A 19,954-nucleotide genomic window follows, 5' to 3' on the forward strand; every position below is an offset into this window, starting at 1 on the left:
GATGCAATATACGATGACAAATATTCTAGAGCAAATTAATATGACGACTCTCGTGAAGCGATATATAAAAAAAACGCGTGATTGAGATTACGTGCTATATTGAAAAGTCCAGATATTCATAAAGTCGTAACGCAATACTGGAATATTCACAAATCCGTAAATCCCAATTTCATCTGCACCATGTACGAATATTCCTCGAGTCGAAATACTAGATTCTGTAAAACAACGTTTTCGCTCTAGGTGACAGTGACATATTCATCATCGCATCGCGTGTACTCATCTAATCAGAGATTGCATTTTCAAAGAAAGAAAGGGAGAGAAAGCGTCATTATATCTGGCGTTCCATTAAATAAATACGAGCGAAATATATAGATATATATATATATATATATATATATATATATATATATATATATATATATACGTAAATATGAGAACTTAAGCTATTAAAGGGAATATCTCCCACTATACGAATTTCGTGTTTTGTATCGATCACGTATATTGCAAAGGATATATAAAAACAGTTGTATAGTTTCTGCCCCTCGGGTATTTCTCTTGCACTCCATTAAATTAATTTGCGCATAAACTATATGGTTAAAACATATCAGCCGTAAAACATTATAATTTATTTCTAAAAAGAAATGTGTTCTGCTTTAACACCCTAACAATTTTGATTTATTTAGAAAAAAGGCTGCATTTTTCATAAGTTAGTTTACTGAAGAATAATTGTAAATAAAAGATTCAAAAATTCTTTTTTTTAATGACTTTTGGGTGATTTAGTTTCAAAATTTCTACTATCGTTAATTTTTCAAAAAACTTTATCTTTCTTTGAAAATAAGGAATATATGAATCTTATGTTATCTAATTTAACTATTACATGTCAAATACAAATGAATAAACTTTATGATTCAACAGGCCGTAAAGCTTAATTCTCTCTAATTGATATTAATGCATAGCGTAACATATATAATGATAAATGTATCGTGAGACCAATCATGCCGCAAATTCTCATAGCGCGCTTTCAGGATAAGTTTGGTTCACAGACAAGTTTCTGATACGGCGAGCTATTATTGCGCTGGCATGGGTCAGACTTGCAAAGGTAGTTAACGCGAGCGATATAAATTACATAATCCGAACGGAGAACTCTGTCGGATAGAAGGGGAAAGTGTAGCAAACGTGACGTGGCAAACCGGTACAAGCCGTGGGCGGTAGGGACGAAATCTTATCATCGATATCCGTCGGGATTTCAAGTGCCAGGTAAACAGACTCGTATTTGAGATTTCCCATGCGGGGTTGACAGAGAGAGAGAGAGAGAGAGAGAGAGAGAGAGAACGCAGGAAAGAGACAGAAAGAGACAGAGAGGTCAGTTTCGAAATCAGAAGGAAACGGAAATGATAGAACGAGCTGAGAGACCGTTAAGAGAAGATGGCTGTAAGGGAAGATGCTGAAGACGGAAGTGCGAAAAAAAAACAGAAGAGAAAGAGAGAGGGAGGAAGGGAGAGGGAGAAAGGATAGAGAGAAAGAAAAAGAGAGAGGAACGATGGTTCTTGAGTGGGCTGGTGTATTTTTTGTGGATATAATTCGATATAAATAAAATCAATAGGTTTCCCAAGACATCTTTATTGGACGAAATTTTATCCGTATTACGTCGAATCTTCGATCTAGAGACCAGCCGGAAAATTACATCTTTCGTTTCTTTTAGTAAGTATCTCGTGGATTATAAAGCCTTCAACAATCCTTTCCGTCGCACATTAAAAATACATAATAATTACGTGCTTCAACGTAGTTCATCTTTCGTGATTAGTCGCTTTTCATCTTTGTTTTAAATCTTCTCGTATGCATTTTAAGTAGGACCGAAGGGTATGAGGTTTACATTTAATTTTACCGGTATTAAAGCTCGTAGGTTTTCGTAGATCTCTGTATATATGTGTATGTATGCATATAAATCTCGCGTATGAAAATCCGGTCGGTCAATTAGTCATACACATACCAGGAAAACTTTATCATGGCAGATTTCTCCGGTGATTTGGAGTTTGTCGGATATTCAGCGAATGCAAATGCTTTAGGTCTATGCGACGAATTTTACTGCGTTGTCATGCAGAATGAGAACATTGTCACATAGTTATACGCGTTATCCGCACGATACGACACCCCCACAACGGGGCTTGATGAATATTTGTCGGAAAACGCATCATTCGCCGCTTTCAGAAAACACACATACACACACGCGCACACGTGCATATATATATACATATATATACGGATGTACATACGAGCCGCGTTAAATGACGACAGCCTTGAAAACTGCGGCGTAACAAAATTCGAGCTCGTTCAACCCGCTCGTATTTTGTTCCCACATCCCTCTGTCACGCGCTGCCCAAACCCCAAAAAAAAAAAAATTTTTTCTTGTGGAATATTTCCGTGCCATACAGTGGTGGCGAAAAAATTACGGTGTTAGTTAGCCACGAGCGTCGAGTTAATTTTCACTATATCTCTCCCGCAGGCCCTCCCGCTAAATACGCTGTTTTTCCGCTCGGGGATCGTTGAAGTGACGCGAGTATAATTTAATTTAAGCATAACAGAAACGCTTGCTCATCATTGCACCGAGAGTTGGAAAAGTTAAAAACGTTAAAAACGTTAGAAAAAGAGCACCGACGATAAGAAGATGCCCTCGCAGAGAGTTAAATACGCTCAGGCTCATTTATCGCATGAGGAACACACCGCGCAATTAGCGCGTCCAAATTGGAGAAGGCTTCGCAAAATCGATACAAATGTCCTGGTATATTCACAATCCTATATATATATGTATATTACTTTATTTATATATATATATATATATATATATATATATATATATTAGAATTATTTATACATACATATTAGATTAAGAAATGTATCTTATATTTTTATACTCGCGAAAATTTGGTTACTTCACGCAATACTTGCCGATGTAATTTTTTTTGATGAAAATTTCTCGCACACACATTTACACATTTTTATCAGTTCTGATAACAAAACCGTTATATTTACATATATCAAATTTATTTATCCGTGTTATTTAGATATATCACATTTATTTTAAATAAATTCAGACTCGAAATTAAAATCATACAAAATTGAATGAAATATTTCCAGCTATTCTAGATATTTAAATACCTTCTATAATATTAAATATTATCGAGATATCTCATAAAATCAAACGATCGTTGTATGAAAGATGCTCTTTCATGAAAAAACGTTCAACTGAAAACGATCGATGGAGCAGATATTCGAACAGTGTGTCTCGGTGCGCGCTGGAAAGGCCTTTGTGTGTCATCTACCTTTCACGTATACACTTGTGTATCGATGTACCTATATATTTTTCAGACGAGTCCTTTTACAGTTCGACGCGCAGCTCTAAGGGGCCGCGTTTCCAAGCGCATCCGGGTTATGGCGCAACCGAAATTCATAACTAAGAAATATGATCTCGCGTAAGTGCACAGTCGTCCGCTCTTCTACCTCGTCAGGTTATCGCGAGTCCTCTACAAAATTTATTATCGCGCAGCGCGGCGCCGCCCCCTTACCCGCGTATTCACCCGAAGACACTCGCGGCGAAAAGCAGCAGACGTATCGTCGATTTGGCGTTACCCACAAGAAGGTGCATATATCCGTTTGCTCGATGCTGAATACTTGGTCTTGACAGAAGAACCTCGAGTTAAATATACACTCCATCTTAAATTAAACAAATTTTTATATTAGATCTTAAAAAGATCCTAGAAAATTATAAGCAATAAGTCAACTTATGATTTATTTCATATTATTTGTAATATCGTTAAATTATATATTTAAAATGAAAATATTATAATCACGTTATTTAATTCAGTTTGAATGTGTCAGCAGAATTGATAGCTAAAACTTAATAGATGATAAATGTACGCTGACTTAAAAGCACCTTAAACGTTAGACTTTTGCTGGATACGATGAAATTGGCAGCTACCAAAAACATGAAGGCAACCGTGAGCGATCTGCTGGTGAAGGTTCGAAAGTCGCGGTACCAGCGGTATCGCGTATTCTGCAATGCACGTCAAGAACGAGAAGCAAGGAAAAAGTAAAGTCGATACATTTCCCACCATCACATGTCACGTTTTTCTCTGAGAGCGACACGCGCATCCTACAAATAATCTTCCCTCGGATTTGCACAAGTAACCGATTTCAGTAGTGGACGTGAAAAATTGTGTGTTTTAATCTCGTTACGGAAATTGTAGAATTCAACATATATTCTAATACATTCATACACATACACACACATACAGCAGCTGTTGTTTCGTAACATATTACGTAAACATCAATGAAATAAAACTTAAGTGTAAACTGTTTTGGAATCAAATTGCATACACGTTTACACGCGGAAAACAATATTAATTTTCCGGTTAAATAATTCGATTTTATCAAATTGTAGTAATATATATTAGCGGGTAAATAATGAAACGTAAACACTTAAACAACTTTTGTATCAATTTTACTATAGAAGATGTATCAAATTTTTCATTTAATTAATGGTCACCAAATACTATTCTAAAATTAGTTATTAGTAGTTCTCAGTGAAATTCGAAATTGCACTTATGTTTAACATTAATTGCAACGATTATAACCATTGATTCAAAAGCATCAATTTAATAGTTCTCCGCAATCTATCTACCGTGGAGGATATTTCACCACAACCTGTAATAATTACAGCCACATTTATCATTTACAGATTCTTTAACTTTAGTAGCATATTATTTTATAATAATAATTAAAACCATTTTTATTGTTTTTTATTCTTCCTAGAGAATTATCTAATATTATTATATAACTAAAACATACAATATTAAAATAAATCTGCAGAGACTAGTGGTAGTAGCTTTTTAAACCAAAACGGATGGAATATTAATCAATATTCCGAGTTGATTTTGCTTTAACAAAATATTTTTTAAATTCCCGCGATAAAATACCTCTCTCTGAATCTAGGAGAAAACGAATGGCCAAACTGCGCAAGGCTCTCACAAAACCAGAAGACTGGCAAAGACACATGCGGGTTCTGGAAAGACTGGCTGCGCCTAAAGTCATAAGGCCCAAAAAGAGGAAGCCCGTAAGAAAAATGTCATTCTCGCTCATAAATCAACATTATCGATCTAGATAAAAGAACATGTTCGCCATATCGCGCATTCTGACGACGTGGTAAATCGATCGTGGACATTGGCATTTCAGGTTAAAAAGAAAAAATGGAAACCAGTTAACATAAAACATATATACTTTCTGGCCCTACCGACGATCCGAGCAGCACCGAGAATCAAGGATCCGTGGAAGGTGTCAGCGCACGCGCTCGCTTATCGAATCACCAAACGAATGGAGAGCCTTGCGGTCCGCAAAAAACCGCCAAAGATTCAATTGCGAATACCCGGTGCGGTTTCGCCAGCCGCGTTGAAAGCCACCGGTAGTATCACACGCATTTTTATTCAATTCCTTATTAGTCCGTTTTACCGTGCGCAATCCATAGCCGATTTCTCACTCGATATTCATCGCGATCGATCCGAGGGAAGCAACGGCTTCGCTGTCGGTTATATCGGTTCGTTGTACCGATACTATTACATGCTATTGGATTTCCGTAACTGAACTTATATGGGGTGTCCCAGCGCGCGGATACCTTTCCATCTAAAGATTTCATGACAAACTTGCTGTATTTTTCCCTGACAAGCGTTTTATAGAAATCTCTCTTTCATTATTTATTAGAAATTTTTTATATTAATTTTAATATAAATATTTAAAAATTAAATATTCTGCGAAATAAAAAATACTGTTAATTTTTTTTGTTGAAGTAACTAAAAAACAAAATTTTTGCGATCACATATTTTATATAATTTGGGAAAAATGTTTTATTTTTTAATATTAAATAAATTCAAAAGGAAATACAAAGCTCTCTTTTATTAAAATATTTGTTGAATTTTTTTGACAAGTCCTTTATTATCTCTATGGACTATTTTGACTACCCGTATATATTCGATGAATTTAGGACACCCTGCATAGTAAATCCGTGATTTTGCCGGCCCCATTTCTATACGTCGCGAAAGACGACGGATTTGCTTCTCAGTGGTTGCGCGACTGTTCAATAGCTTATGCGGTAACATCGAGGTTTCGTGAGCATATTCCATATTCCATATATATTACGGGATAAAAATAAATTTCATATGTGAATATTTTTTTTTAACGAGCATACACCTTTCAATATTCATCAAACATTGATGAAAAATATCAGTTAGATTACAATTTTAACAACATTGAAAATATTTTTATATGGAATTATTAATTGAGCGCAAATTCGACAAAAATTTTTATAAAAATAATAGAACGTTTTATATTATACATATATATATATATATATATATATATATATATATATATATATATTTCACGTATTACATATATTTTGATCAATATCTAAAATATTCCGCTATTAATTTCAAATATCACTAAACTCGCGTGATATAATGCGGAATTTGCGTTATCTTTCCGTTCAACCATAACTGCGTGGTAACGATTTTGTAGCATTTGATATAGACACAGGGGAGATAAACGAGACACGGTCTACACATTAAGCTGGCAGTACACGAAACGTGTTTTGTTACCGATCTGCCTGCAAATGCTACTATATTTGGTGTGTTGCTCGCTACAGACCGCCTTGCCCGCAGCGCTATTTCGTAGCATGATGTTTTAGCGACACTTGTCGGTATTATAATTATTTAATGAAAATGTTACGAGCAACGCATCATTCATTCTCTAGAAAGTTTATATCTATTGCAAGCGTACAATTTTGTTTAATAGTGCTTAATATTATTATATAAACATATTTATAAACGTATATATAAATCGAATTATGCATTCCTCTATTATTATACCATTTTTTTTATATTTATTATTATTTTCATTAGTATATTTTATTTCGTTAACTGTGTTTTTATTGTATTTTATATCGAGTTTTGTTTTTAATATTTTAATAACGAATATCTTCTCATTATATTGTTTATTTTTTTTATATTTTTTGTTTATTTAGAGCTTTAGTCAATTACTTTTTGCACATGTCGGGCATTTCAGTTTTTACCTCATCTATGTATACAGTGTCCTGCGACGCGTTAGTCGGCCGCGTCTGATTACACGACATCTTCTTCCACTATCGATCGACAAGGCGGCCGTGCGACAGTAGATTAATTTTCCTTTGAACCGTCACGGTAGGAACGTAAATAAACGGGTCTAAACAGTCGAGAGTCGATTGATTCGGATTTAACCTGTGTAGGGTAACCAAGCTCTTTGTCTCTCTCTCTCTCTCTCTCTCTCTCTCTCTCTCTCTCTCTCTCTCTCTCTCTCTCTCTCTCTCTCTCTCTCTCTCTCTCTCTCTTTCTCTCCTCTTTCTCCTCTCCCGTTCCTCTCTTTCTTCTTCCCTCTATCTTTTCCACCTTCTCTCTCTCTGTCTAAGTCAACTTGAGTATCGTCTTGTGCCGCCTGTTGTACGTAACTTTCTCTGCAACATATTTCTAAGGGGATGCCTCCTCGAGTTTCTCTCCAAGCTATCGTCGAGCGTAAACCGACGTCTCGTTGCTGACGTGGAATTTAATTTCGCGCGCGAGACCTAGCCTGATACAAAACGTACAAGTCCATCGAGCCTCTCGGCGATAATAGGAACGGGTGTGATACATAAAACGAGAGTCGGCCTCTTTTAATCTTTTTAGATCACATTTTTTTGTTCTATTCTTAATCACAACGTCTCATCACAGTTATAACTGTCTCAAAGTGCTTGAAGAAAATCTACAAAAATTTTTATGTATTTTTGACATATGTAGAAAATGATCATATACAACAAAAATGAAAAAAAAAATGAATTTTAAACATTTTTTTTTTTTCATTAATCAAGGCCCTTGGGATATTTATTGTTAAAATATCGATATGATCGAAATAATCCATATGTGACTTTTAAGGGTTAATTTTCTCGTATAATCGTACGCGACAAGAGCGAGTAGGCGCGCACCGTTTTTCCATTGAAATTCGTCCGTAATAAAATACGAGATACGGGATAGAGAGTATAGTGAAAAACGCGCCCAATCGCGCTCAACTTTTGTAATATATCTTTCACGCGCGCTCTGGCTATAAAGCAAGAGACATAAATCAAAATATTGTACTTTTTAAGAGAAACGAAAGAAGATTAAAATATTAAATATTAATCAAATAACTCTCCCTTTTAACACTGTTAATGCTGTTAACCTTTTAAGAAGAATTATCTACGCGCTGTTGAATTATCAATTTCGAGAAATGTAATTTTAGCTCTTTTTCTTTTTTTTTTTTTTTTTTTTAAGTAAAAAAAATGTAAAACGTTACGCAACATCTCTTAATCATTATATATATATAGTTTGTTAGAAATTTATTTATTTATATATAAATATTTTGTCGCCGCGCACAACTAAAATTAACGGATATTAGCGCAAATACATTACATGTTTAGAGCATTAATCCATATTGCCATTACATAGTCATGTAACGTAACTGCCAACCAACTAATCAAACAAACATCGCACGGCTGTAGTTCGTGCAAAATGAAATTCGGATGAGATTACATATACAGTAACCGCGCGAAATTTGTTCCATATTACAATGGCATGGTTAGTCTTTGTCTCGTGCACACTCGTGGTGAATTCGTTGATAAAAGTAAAACGGTAGCAAGGTTAACAATGTTAATGGATAGGACTGACTATTCAGACAGTATAACCCGTTTAATGCCACAGCTTCCGAGAGAATAATCGCTTTGGCGAAACCTGCTCAGCGTCCTGCGGGCAGGCAGATAGACTTACGTGAGGATGCCTTCGTTGTCTCGCCGGCAGCGTTAAAGGCGAGGTGTTCCAAACGTCTCAAGAGACTCGCCAAACCAAAGAAGTACCCTAAACCCGTCTTCAAGAGATTGCGAACCGCGCTTATGAAAACGGCACGGAAATGAAGTAAATTTGTATAACCCCCACCGTTTAATTGCGGTTTTTGTCCTATTCAAGTGCAGACGCGCGTTAAAAATTTTACATTTATGTTGTAATTTCCGCATGAATATAATCTCACAAGTGAGAAATTATTTATGTACAATTTTAAGCTTTCCCAAACAAAAATGTTCTTTATTACATTATGATCGGATGAATATAATATGTTGGAAAAACATTTATGTAATAATCTGAATACCTTGACATGTACATGTATATATATTATCTGAATATACGAATATATATATTATATATAATTTCTCTCTCTCTCTCTCTCTATATATATATATATATATATATATATATATATATATATATATATATATATATATATATATATATATTTATCTTTATTAATAAATTGTGATTTAGAATGGCCATTAGAGATTGCATCGAATATTGGCGCAGTGCAAGAATAATAATTCACCGCACATGTGAGATAATCGGGACGCATCTGGTATTAACGCTACACTTTGATGTATTTGCCAAGCATGTATATATATATATTATATTTTGCAAACGCACTATGATTCGCCTCGCGAGACAGTACGTGCAATATATCAAAAAGCGTACAGATCTGTCGTGTTGCATTATGAGCGCGTTGCGGCAAAATCGTGAGAGATATAACCGACGTCGACATCGTAAATTAGGCCAGCCGGCAATCTGCTAGCGCTCGAAACGGATTACTGTTACGTAATGTTATAACGAACATTCTAGCTGTCGCACAACTTCGTAAAGACATTCCCCGTTCGCGTGATATCTCGAGTGGAAAGACAGGGTCGCGAGAGCAAGCGCGCCGGACTTTAACGCGTTTGGTATTTTCTTATTTGCGGAAGGAATGCGCGAGAAATACGACACACGCCCTTAAACGCTCGACGATATTAAAAGGACGTTTATATGGCAAAGCGCGGAGAGAAGCGTGTTCCCTTCGTAGGATATTTTCTCTCGAAGGCGAGCAGTTAATTCCATTTGCATAAATAACAAAAATAAAGAAACAAATTAAATAACTGTAATAATCTGTAAATTAATTATCTTTAAAATTTGTGATTTATTTTTAATAAAATATATTATTGTATTTATTCATATAAATTATGACATTGTGTTAGTCGGATATAATATTTAATTATCTTCCGTGTTTTTTTTTTATTTTATTCGTATTCTCTTTCGTAAATTCAGTATGATATTTTGCTTTTTGCCTTTCTAAATGATACAGCCACATTAACATTCTCGACATTGTGAAATTATTTAATTAAAGGTACGCTGTACGTCTTTACTTTTGTCGAGAAATTAAGGGGATGGTCTTTGAATTTGTAGTCGCGAACATTTTTCTTCTCCGTTATACTCGACCTTTTCTTAATTAACATCTCGTTCTCTGGCTAATGTTACTAATAGCAGTGTAAGAAACGAACGATCAAAGTACATAAGCTCTGCAAAAGGCGCACTTGATCTTTGACAAGTAGTCGATATCTCTTCTCCGATATATTTTACTAAATTCTCCGATATATTTATTTAAGCGCAGCTTCGCAAAGATTAGCGACTGCCAGTTGATCGTCGATACGAATATCACACTCGTTTGTGATAACTATGCTGAAACGTCTCGTTTTGCATATCGTTATTGCACGCGTTGTTTCCCATCTGAAGCATTTATATTCCTATTTGCATCAAATTCCATACAATGCATTCCGTGTGTGAACACAATCCGCTATTTAATAGTGTGCGATCATATAACTATCTTCAGCGAGATATGATTAATTGAACGTCATAAACATTTATCTAGTTATTAATATATAAGCTTTGCTTGTGTATTCGCACTATTAAAGCATGAAATTGTAATGATGTTTTTTAATCAGTTTAGAAATTTCTTATCCGTTTAGGTATAAATACATTTAGCATTAACATAAAAAAAAAAAACAGTTTTTTATATATCGATTTTTCTCGAAATTCTTGCTGAATTGAAAAATTGACATTTTAAATTTATCAAAGAATGCATCACTGAAATTTATTGCTATAGAAGAAGAACGTCCTCTGTATACAATAAATTATAATATAAATTGACCTATACAAAAACGGTACATTTTTATTATATGCCGAAAGATACACATACATTCACCCATAGCCTTCTTGACAGTCCCTTTCATCACGCGAAAAGCGATTGATAACAAATCCTATCGAAGGTAAAGAGAATCAAAGGATCGAAAGGCTAGCTTTAATGCAGATGTAGACTCATGCTAAAAATTCTAGCTTTGTCCGAAAGCAAATTTTGTTTCAAAGGGTTACCTCGATATATATCCCCCTTCCTTCCTCACTTATCCTTTACCCTCTTCGCCACCGCAACCTTGATCCGCAACTTTGATCTAGCGGGATTGGGCTCGCATCAATAGCGTCGGACAGCGAAACGGGAGCATGAAAAATGGATCCGAAGGGGTTAAAACGATTCAACAAACGTCAGAGATGCGTAGTGTCGAATTGTGACAAGATATAGGAACTTTGGTGGCGTTTCGGAGGGAACGAAAGAGATGGGACCTTCGCAAATACACTCCGCGCGGTCGACTCGGGACGGATCGACCGCGCGGATACCGCGGTTCGAACGGAATATAAATGTAAAGGATAGGTAGGAATATGCCGCGATCCCCTCGCGCAATTCCATTCACGTTCTGACACTCCTACGCCCCGGCCTGTCACCGTCGACCAGAATTGCGCGGTCCACGTTTGACCCCTCGCGTTCCACCTCATCTCCATTCCTTCTCCTCCATTCCCCTGATCCACAGATGTGCAACCCCCTTATCGGAGTGAGAGGGCGTTCGGCAAGCCGAAACTATGCGCAGCAGCTACTCGCGGTCACCTAAATCAGTGCCTCTCAAATTAGGTTAAGAGCTTCCAGAGTATGTTGATTAATTTTATTTAAGTCAATTTATCTCAGTGCGTATATGCTTGGGAAAATTTTGTGAAATAAATAAGAGATAAAATCGAGAAAATTTACTGCTTATTACACATTGTTATTATCTGACGGTAATTTTAATTGTTGCTTTTTTAAATTTTATTTATTAAAATTACTTCTTATCATATTTGAAGATAAATTTAACTAAATAGCAGTTTCATTAATTTTGTTTAATCAACCAAAGAAAAGATCATATGGGTAAAATATGAGAAACACTGAGATAAATTGGAATGCAAATACAATGCACGTTGAGGTCGACATTTATGCACTCTCTGAATATTTTTATAACGGAGATTATATGTTTTGCTTGTTTCATATATCCGGTTTTCCAAATCTCTTATACCATCCAGTGAATCATTACGATGTAGTGTATGATAAATGTGTAAGTGGTAGCTGAGAGTTGAGAGTTTTCCTCTCTGAAAACGACTCTCGATAAATTTACTCAACTGAAAGAAACTTTTATGTATGTACGAACTTAACTTTGAAATTATGATTGGGATTTTGAGAGGATGCATCTAAACTATAAATTCAAGTTTCTGAAATGTAAACTAAAATGGTAAAAACAAAAAAATATATCGATTTCAATAGCTTGACATTTTTATAAGCGTGAAATTTTCAATAGCTTGACATTTTTATAAACGCGAAATTTTTTCAAGACATATATAAAATTGTCGATTTTCGTTGAAGAGAAAAAGAGAAATTTTATTGAAGAAAAAGTGGAAAAATATATTTGTTAAAAATTAAAGTAGAAATTCTTCTCTGTCAAAGGAATTAATTTTCTCAGTATTAATCATCCTTAAACTGCTGTATTCTTGGAATATTTTCTTTTCTAATCTTTTTAGACACGTAGAAAGAATAAAAGAAGAGGGAACATTCTTTCTTACATTAAGAAGATATTTCAAAAATAATCGAAGATATCTTATTTCCATTACATGAAATGCACCATAATAATAACGTCGTGCGTAGAGATAAACGAGTAATTAATTTCATAAGTAATAAATAATAAATCAAATAAATCTCAGATTACTCGGTTTTATTTTATCGTCGACTGATGCCTCTTTTTCTTTTTGTGTAGTTTCTTTATTGCTACATTTCTACGGCATTCACATAACAATCACTTGCACGACATTAATTGCTCGCGACGCGCGCTTTATTACATAGAAGAAAAATTACACGAAGAAATTACGATCGCACAAAGTTATGATTCGCTCGCCACATCTCGCAAATAAGTGTAATGCACAAATCACAAACAATGGGGGAAATTTAAAAATTGTGCGGGCAATTTTCACGCGTCACTCTTCACCGCGATGCTAAACCTGTTGCTTCACTTTCGTACATTTTTCATATTTTAAATAATAACAAATATAGAGAGCGATTATTATATATGTATAAGTATATATAATAATCGCTTTTTGACGCACAACCATCCGCGTTTGGCTCTTATTGTTAGTCGATCAGTTTTCAAAATAGTTGTTTGTATACATATCTTTTACTATAATATACAAATAAATAAATATTAAAAAATTAAATGTAAAAAAATTAAATGTAAATATCCCTATAGAATATAATATTAGAAATAATAATAAAAAATGTCGTTTTATCTGCTAATAGATTTGATATAAATATCGCCAGATATATGTATTTTAAAAAATTACACGCATGTCTACATATCGAATTATGTATTATCATAAATTAAAAAAATTGATAAATATTAATATATTAAATATTAATAATCGAGTACCATCAGAATTAAAATTAAAATTAAAAATAAAATTTTGTATGAAAATATTAAACACTGCTCGTTTCAAGTTCTGTATTATATTTTATTTTAATAATGTAAAAATTCGAAAATATATAATTGAAATTTAATATTATATTATTTATTATATAATTTGTTAATATAATTATGTATAATATACACTTCGAATAGATTATAATTTCGCGAAATACATTATTATTATTAACCATTGATACAGAATATTTTAAAAGTCCGTGCAAAAATTTTAAAAACTGATGGAGGGGGACAAGAAATATTTGTTCTCAAGCAACATAGGCTCGGCGTAGCCGATCGTTATTCCGACGATAGGCTATGCAAAAGTCTGGAGGGCTGCGTCGCACACAATACATTTCCTTGCTAGTACAGTGGTTACCTACGCAGTTACAGAAATTGTTCGAGGTGATTACCATTGACCTGTAAACAAAGCTCAGAGCAGATTTTGGCGGTGAATATGATTAGTACTTATTCCTGGGATCTTTAGAGAGGTCCGACAATCAATGGGTCTGAGCTTTGTTTACAGATCAATAGTAGTTACTTGGAGCAATTCCTTTAACTGGGTAGGATAGCAAGAAAATGTGTTGTATGCGACACAGCTCTCCAGACTTTCGCGTCGGAATAATGAAGCCGTATCGATCCTGTTGTTGCTTGACAAAAAAATGTTCATTGTGTTCTCCTCTACCTCTAACCGCCTCTTAAAATTCTAGCACGTGCTTTTGAAACATTCTGTACATGTATACGATTTTCTAGTTATATTATTTATTTGAATCGCTCGATCCGGTGATTCTGGCTCTTGTTCTAAAAGTGGCCAAATTGAATTGGCGAAAGAATTAAGGACATGATATAAGTAAATATATATAAATTCAAGCTTCATTAAAGAAATAATTGTTGCTCGCGTAAACGTCACAATAAAATAATTTTTAAATTTAATTGTCCAAATTTGTTTTATGGATTCGTTATATTGTTTAAAATAATTAATTTTGTTTAATTAAAAGCGTTTTAGCAATCTAATAAAGATACGTATACATATGCCATAACGCGATTAAATATAAGAAACTAATCCTGGCTGAAATTAACACGTTTCAAAGTTAAAAGCCCAATATATAATTAATCGCAACGCCAATCAGTCGACCTCGTTCGCACGAGTTCGTGTCATTTGCTCTTGATCGCTACTTGAGCGACGCTTGCTAAAACGCGTTGACGCGCTTTCGCGGTAAATTTCACGCCAGGAAATGTACGATCGCGTGAATTGCGGTTGAGACCCGTACAAATTTCGATTTCGGAGCTGTTAATGCCCCGCGCGAAAATTAGGTGAGAAGGTGCAGCCCGAGAGGGAAAGAGAGGGAGAGAACGAGAGCGAGCGGGTAATTACATAAGTTACCTCTGAGGTGGCGAACATAAGGGCGCTGCTCGTGACACCCGCTAGTTTTCCAGTTAAGCTGGAGGATATTTACTCGATTGCGTCCTCTTTTTTGCGCGATCAAGTAAACCGAGTATCATCATTGCGATTCGATTGAAATACAGGAGATAATTTTATGAATTAAGCATACAATTAGAATAATTAGAAATTTACAAAAAAAAACCTCTACATGTACGTAATATTACGCCGAGAAAAATTTGTATAAAGATTCATAAAATTTTTAATTTATTTAAAAGGGTTCAAAGTTTTAATTTAAAAAAAGTCTGATGTTTTCTTGAAAAGCTGGAGGGAAGATATTTACTTTGCATTCTTATTTTTGTGCGATTAAATGACATTTCGAGTATCGAGCCGCAGCGCGACTGAAATGAAAAAGATTTCTAATTTGAGACACCGCAATGAGGATAATTAGATTCTGAAAGAGTAGAAAGGGTAGAAAGGATAGAAAGAATATCACTTTGAGAAGAATTTAAAACTATTTAAAATCTCTTGAAATTGAATTAAAAAAATTTGTAACTTTCTTTAAAAAAAAAAAAAAAAAAGAACAAAACAAAAAAGAAACAAATCTGGTTTTACTATTTAAGTTGAGGAAATTTATTCGATTGCATTTTTTCTCTTTCTTTGCGCGGTTCAGCAGCGTTTCAACTAACGTCTCACCGCAACAGAAAAAAATCAGATTTTTAAGTAAAGGAGTTCACCGCGCGTCTAAAGATAATTAAATCTCACAAAATGACTTATATAAGTAATAGTTTCAAATGTGCGCATTTTGGAAAAAACTGAAACTTTTAAATCTTTAAATCGATTTATGTAAGTTCGAAATTTTTTCTTTTTTTTTTTTTTTTTTTTTTTTAAATAAATTCATATTATAAGAAAAGGCATTCTATAATTTTTGCAAGCAGAGATGTATGTAGGTTATCTACGAAATCGGTGTGATCGGTATTGATTCGGAGAAAGAGATGGCTTCTGCGCCGACACGTCGTATGATCGCAATTAATATAATAGGAGTGATAATGCGTCATTAATCGTTTCCGCACTTCATTAAGAGCGCTCGATAAAATCATATGCGCTTGTTACGCTTTAATCGTCTCTAATGAGATCGTACGGCCATTGCGCGATACCTCTCCAACTCATTGCGCGAGAAACGCGACGAAGGGATTAACAGGCGCGCCATTTCACGCCGAAAATATTACACGTATCTGTCGCTGGGAATGCCGCTGCGCGGGTGGAAGTTTCGCGTAATTGCCTGATCAACTCTAATGACTTTAATACGACATTTCATATATTACACAGTAAAAGTTTTAATTAAAGTCGCAGCCAAAGGAAATCCGATTACGTGCGGCGGTGTAGCGGAAAAATTGGTCGTATGCTCGCGGATATAAACGCGCAGATTAAATAACTGCGTGTTATTGATTAAAGCTTGTCAAGTCGAAAGGGTATTTCGTCGTTTCATATTGCACGATCTCATTACGATCTCATTCGATTTTCGTCCTATTATCACGTTGTTATTATCACGCCCGATTTTTAATTTGAGATTTCCATCGGTGCGCCCGTAGGACAGGTGACGGTATGCAATAGCAGTTATCCGATATCGGACGTAATGCATTAGGGCGATATCGGAGATTCAGCTAAAACGCTAATCATCACGCACCAATTATCCATTCAATCATATTTCACTCTGTTTCCCAAAAGGGGGACGAGTTCTACATTCTCCTCCTGATAACAACAGTTCACAGATATCGCACATGTATATATGTATATATGTATATCGAATAATCAGACGGTAGAATAGAAAGAATATACATAATAGAATAGGATATATAGAATGCGCAGTGTGCGCACACAGACACACACACACGTGGGTAAGCGACTTTTGTTGCCGTAAAAAGTGCATTAAAAATGCACAAAGAATAATCCGCATAAACTCTCTTTTGTTTTATATGTATATTACAAGGATCTATATTTTACATCGAACAATTTAAATTAATAACACGTTTGCATGCAACGTGGATAAATCTTTTCAATAATACGTATCTCGCATACTATTAATAAGCATTTCCAATTTAGGACAATATGACAATGTCATCGTAGCCATTAATATTGTCTACTCGTCATCCACGACTCCATCTGCCACGCTAATCCTATCTGCCGAGATATTGGCAGTCTGCGTTTCCCCACTGATTGAGAGTCATGCTTGTTGCAATTAAACAGGATAAATCCTCGAAGGCTGGTTGAGAAAAGGTGGAAGAGAGACGATCGGTTATTGGCAATACGAAAAGCACTAATACCGATATATATGGCACGATCGCCGGCGCCAATGCCGACTCGTTCGCTCCGTTTTCAATTTGTCCCTCACGAAATACCGCCATTTATCTTTATTTTCCTTAAGCTAAGCCACGGACTTATCGTTATCGGTCGTGGCACGCAAGGAAGGTTTCCTCAGAAGCCCGCCCGTCGTTCCGCACGGATTCAATCTCACGGAACAATCTGACCCCCCGCAAAACTCCCTACCCGCCGCGCTATCATTCCTGATCATTTCCGAACGACGGGAAACACACTTTTGGCGTTTCACGGTTGTCAAGCCGTGACAGTTCGCCTCCACCGTTGAAGAGTTGCTTCCGGTTTCCCTAGGATTCAACACATTAGCTTCTTTGAAACTTTTAGAATTGTCAAACACAAGATTTTAGAATAAAATTTTGAATTTTATATATTTTTTTCTATATAATATATATGTATATGTATATATAATATAGTAATGTATAAGATATATGTAATGTTTCACAATCTATATATAATACACATATCTTGATATTTTGTATATTAGGTATAAGATTGATTTATTTTTTAATATTTCTTATTTATTTTCTCATTATATTATTTAAATCATTTCTCGTAATTATTATCTCATTAACAGTGTTACAGGACAGCGTAATAGTTTTATTATTTCTAACGAAATTTCATTATAGAGCTTTCTCTTTAATGGGAAATAAAATTTTGGAAATATTAAATTATCTTTAACCTTCGTCATAGTAGGTCTTTTAAGACCCAGTCGATTTTTTGATTGTAAATTTTAGAATAATTAATACATGGTATCTTCTTTCAAAAAATTTGTTTGTATTGATTGTGAGATTACGTACGCATAAGGACGTTAATGTGCAATTGTTTATTCCGTAGTAACAACAAATCAAAATCATGTTTAAGTTTTTAACAAGGTTACAGATTGTATAAGTATTCTTAAAAATTTGGATTTTTTTCGTGTTTTTCACATTCTTTTATATTAATTTTAAAAAGAGACATCTTTGATCAACTATATAAGAGTTATTCGTCTACTTTTTGGTATATACTCATTTCAATAAAAATAAACTAGTGATTAAATCTGTATAAAAAGTAATATAAAATCAATTTTATTATTGTTCCCTCTTATAAAACTTGATTTTTTTCTTACAAAACTCTTCATGTTTAAATAATTCAATTTTTTGAAGCCAACATTATTTTATTATTTTTTTCGAAATACATGTCCTGAAATTATCATAATTTTTTTTACTTTAAAAATTATAAAAATTACGAATTTTTAATCAGAATTGTTTTTTTTTTTTTTAATTTTTTTACTTTGACTTAAATTTATAAAAGAAATGAATACAATCCAACTTCTACGATGATAAAAACTTAGTATTAAAACTTTCACAACGTATGATAATTTTTTCAGTTTTTTATATATTACAGAAGAATAGTATAAAACCTGTTCTGGACTTAAAAGACTTGTAGACAAGTTAGCTTGTAGACAAAGGATGTAAATTACACGTTGCAGATGGAGAGTTAAAATATGTGAAGAAAGTGTGTCTTTGAGGTGTCGTTTTAAAAAAGAAGGAAATAAAATTGCAAACAAAATACATAAATCTTTACTAAACACGACGATAATCAAACATGGTCCATATGACTTTTTAGTAATTAAGGAAACTATTTTGATTTTTTTATGCACACATAAAATTTTAGATTTTTTGCAGGTAGTTTTTTAACAGTCGAGATTCTTAAACGATTGTTTAACATTATTTGGGATTAAATTTTCATAGCATTGGTAACAATATTATGATTTATTGTTTATATCTCTCATTTCTACTTTCTATTGTGTTTCAGACTTTACTCGAGAATGGCCACAATGGGAGGTCTCGTGGTTGATAATGGACGACGCGTTTTGAATACATGTATACCTTGGATTTAGCAGTTTACATAACCAGGACATATGACCTATACGGATGGAAAGCCAGCGTGGTTGGTGAGTTGCATTTTCCTTATTTTGAGACACAAAATGGTTTGCGAAACTCATTATACCAAAGTAAAATCTAACGTAATGCGATATCCCTACTTTATCGCAGTATTTCCTTTATACATTTCTATAAAGAGAGAAATCCAAAAATCGTACTGACAATGAGATAATTATTTCGTGTATATATATTATATCCCGGATTTATATCTTTTTATTGTTTTATAGTACAATATGAAACGATGAATATGTTTTTTGCTCATTATGAGAAATTTGCATTTCCAAGCTGATTTGTTTTTTCTGTCGGAAACTGTTATATCACGGATTAGAGAATAAAAGAGAGAGAGAGAGAGAGAGAGAGAGAGAGAGAGAAATTACAGAATAATAAATGTTAACAATAGTAACAATAATAATAACAGCGCGTTTTATAATTGTTTTTATTATAGTTATTATTTCCTCAAAAATTTCCCCGATGATTTCCTTCAATCAGCGTGCGCGCTACATGAGGTCGAGAGCAATGTAACTTTACAAATAAACA

General features: G+C 34.2%; 1 protein-coding gene across 1 annotated transcript; it reads left to right on the plus strand.

Moving 5' to 3' along the window:
* The first annotated feature begins 2,665 nt into the window (after nt 1-2,665).
* Nucleotides 2,666-9,050, plus strand: Theg (Testicular haploid expressed gene). Its single transcript, XM_072899570.1, has 7 exons — nt 2,666-2,779; nt 3,367-3,470; nt 3,545-3,637; nt 3,944-4,087; nt 4,990-5,110; nt 5,230-5,455; nt 8,790-9,050. Exons 1-7 carry the CDS (start codon nt 2,666-2,668, stop codon nt 8,996-8,998), a joined length of 1,011 nt encoding a protein of 336 aa, XP_072755671.1. The 3' UTR covers nt 8,999-9,050.
* Nucleotides 9,051-19,954: the final 10,904 nt, after the last annotated feature.

This window comes from Anoplolepis gracilipes, chromosome 9, assembly GCF_047496725.1.
Source record: "Anoplolepis gracilipes chromosome 9, ASM4749672v1, whole genome shotgun sequence".
In the NCBI taxonomy this organism is placed as follows: domain Eukaryota; kingdom Metazoa; phylum Arthropoda; class Insecta; order Hymenoptera; family Formicidae; genus Anoplolepis; species Anoplolepis gracilipes.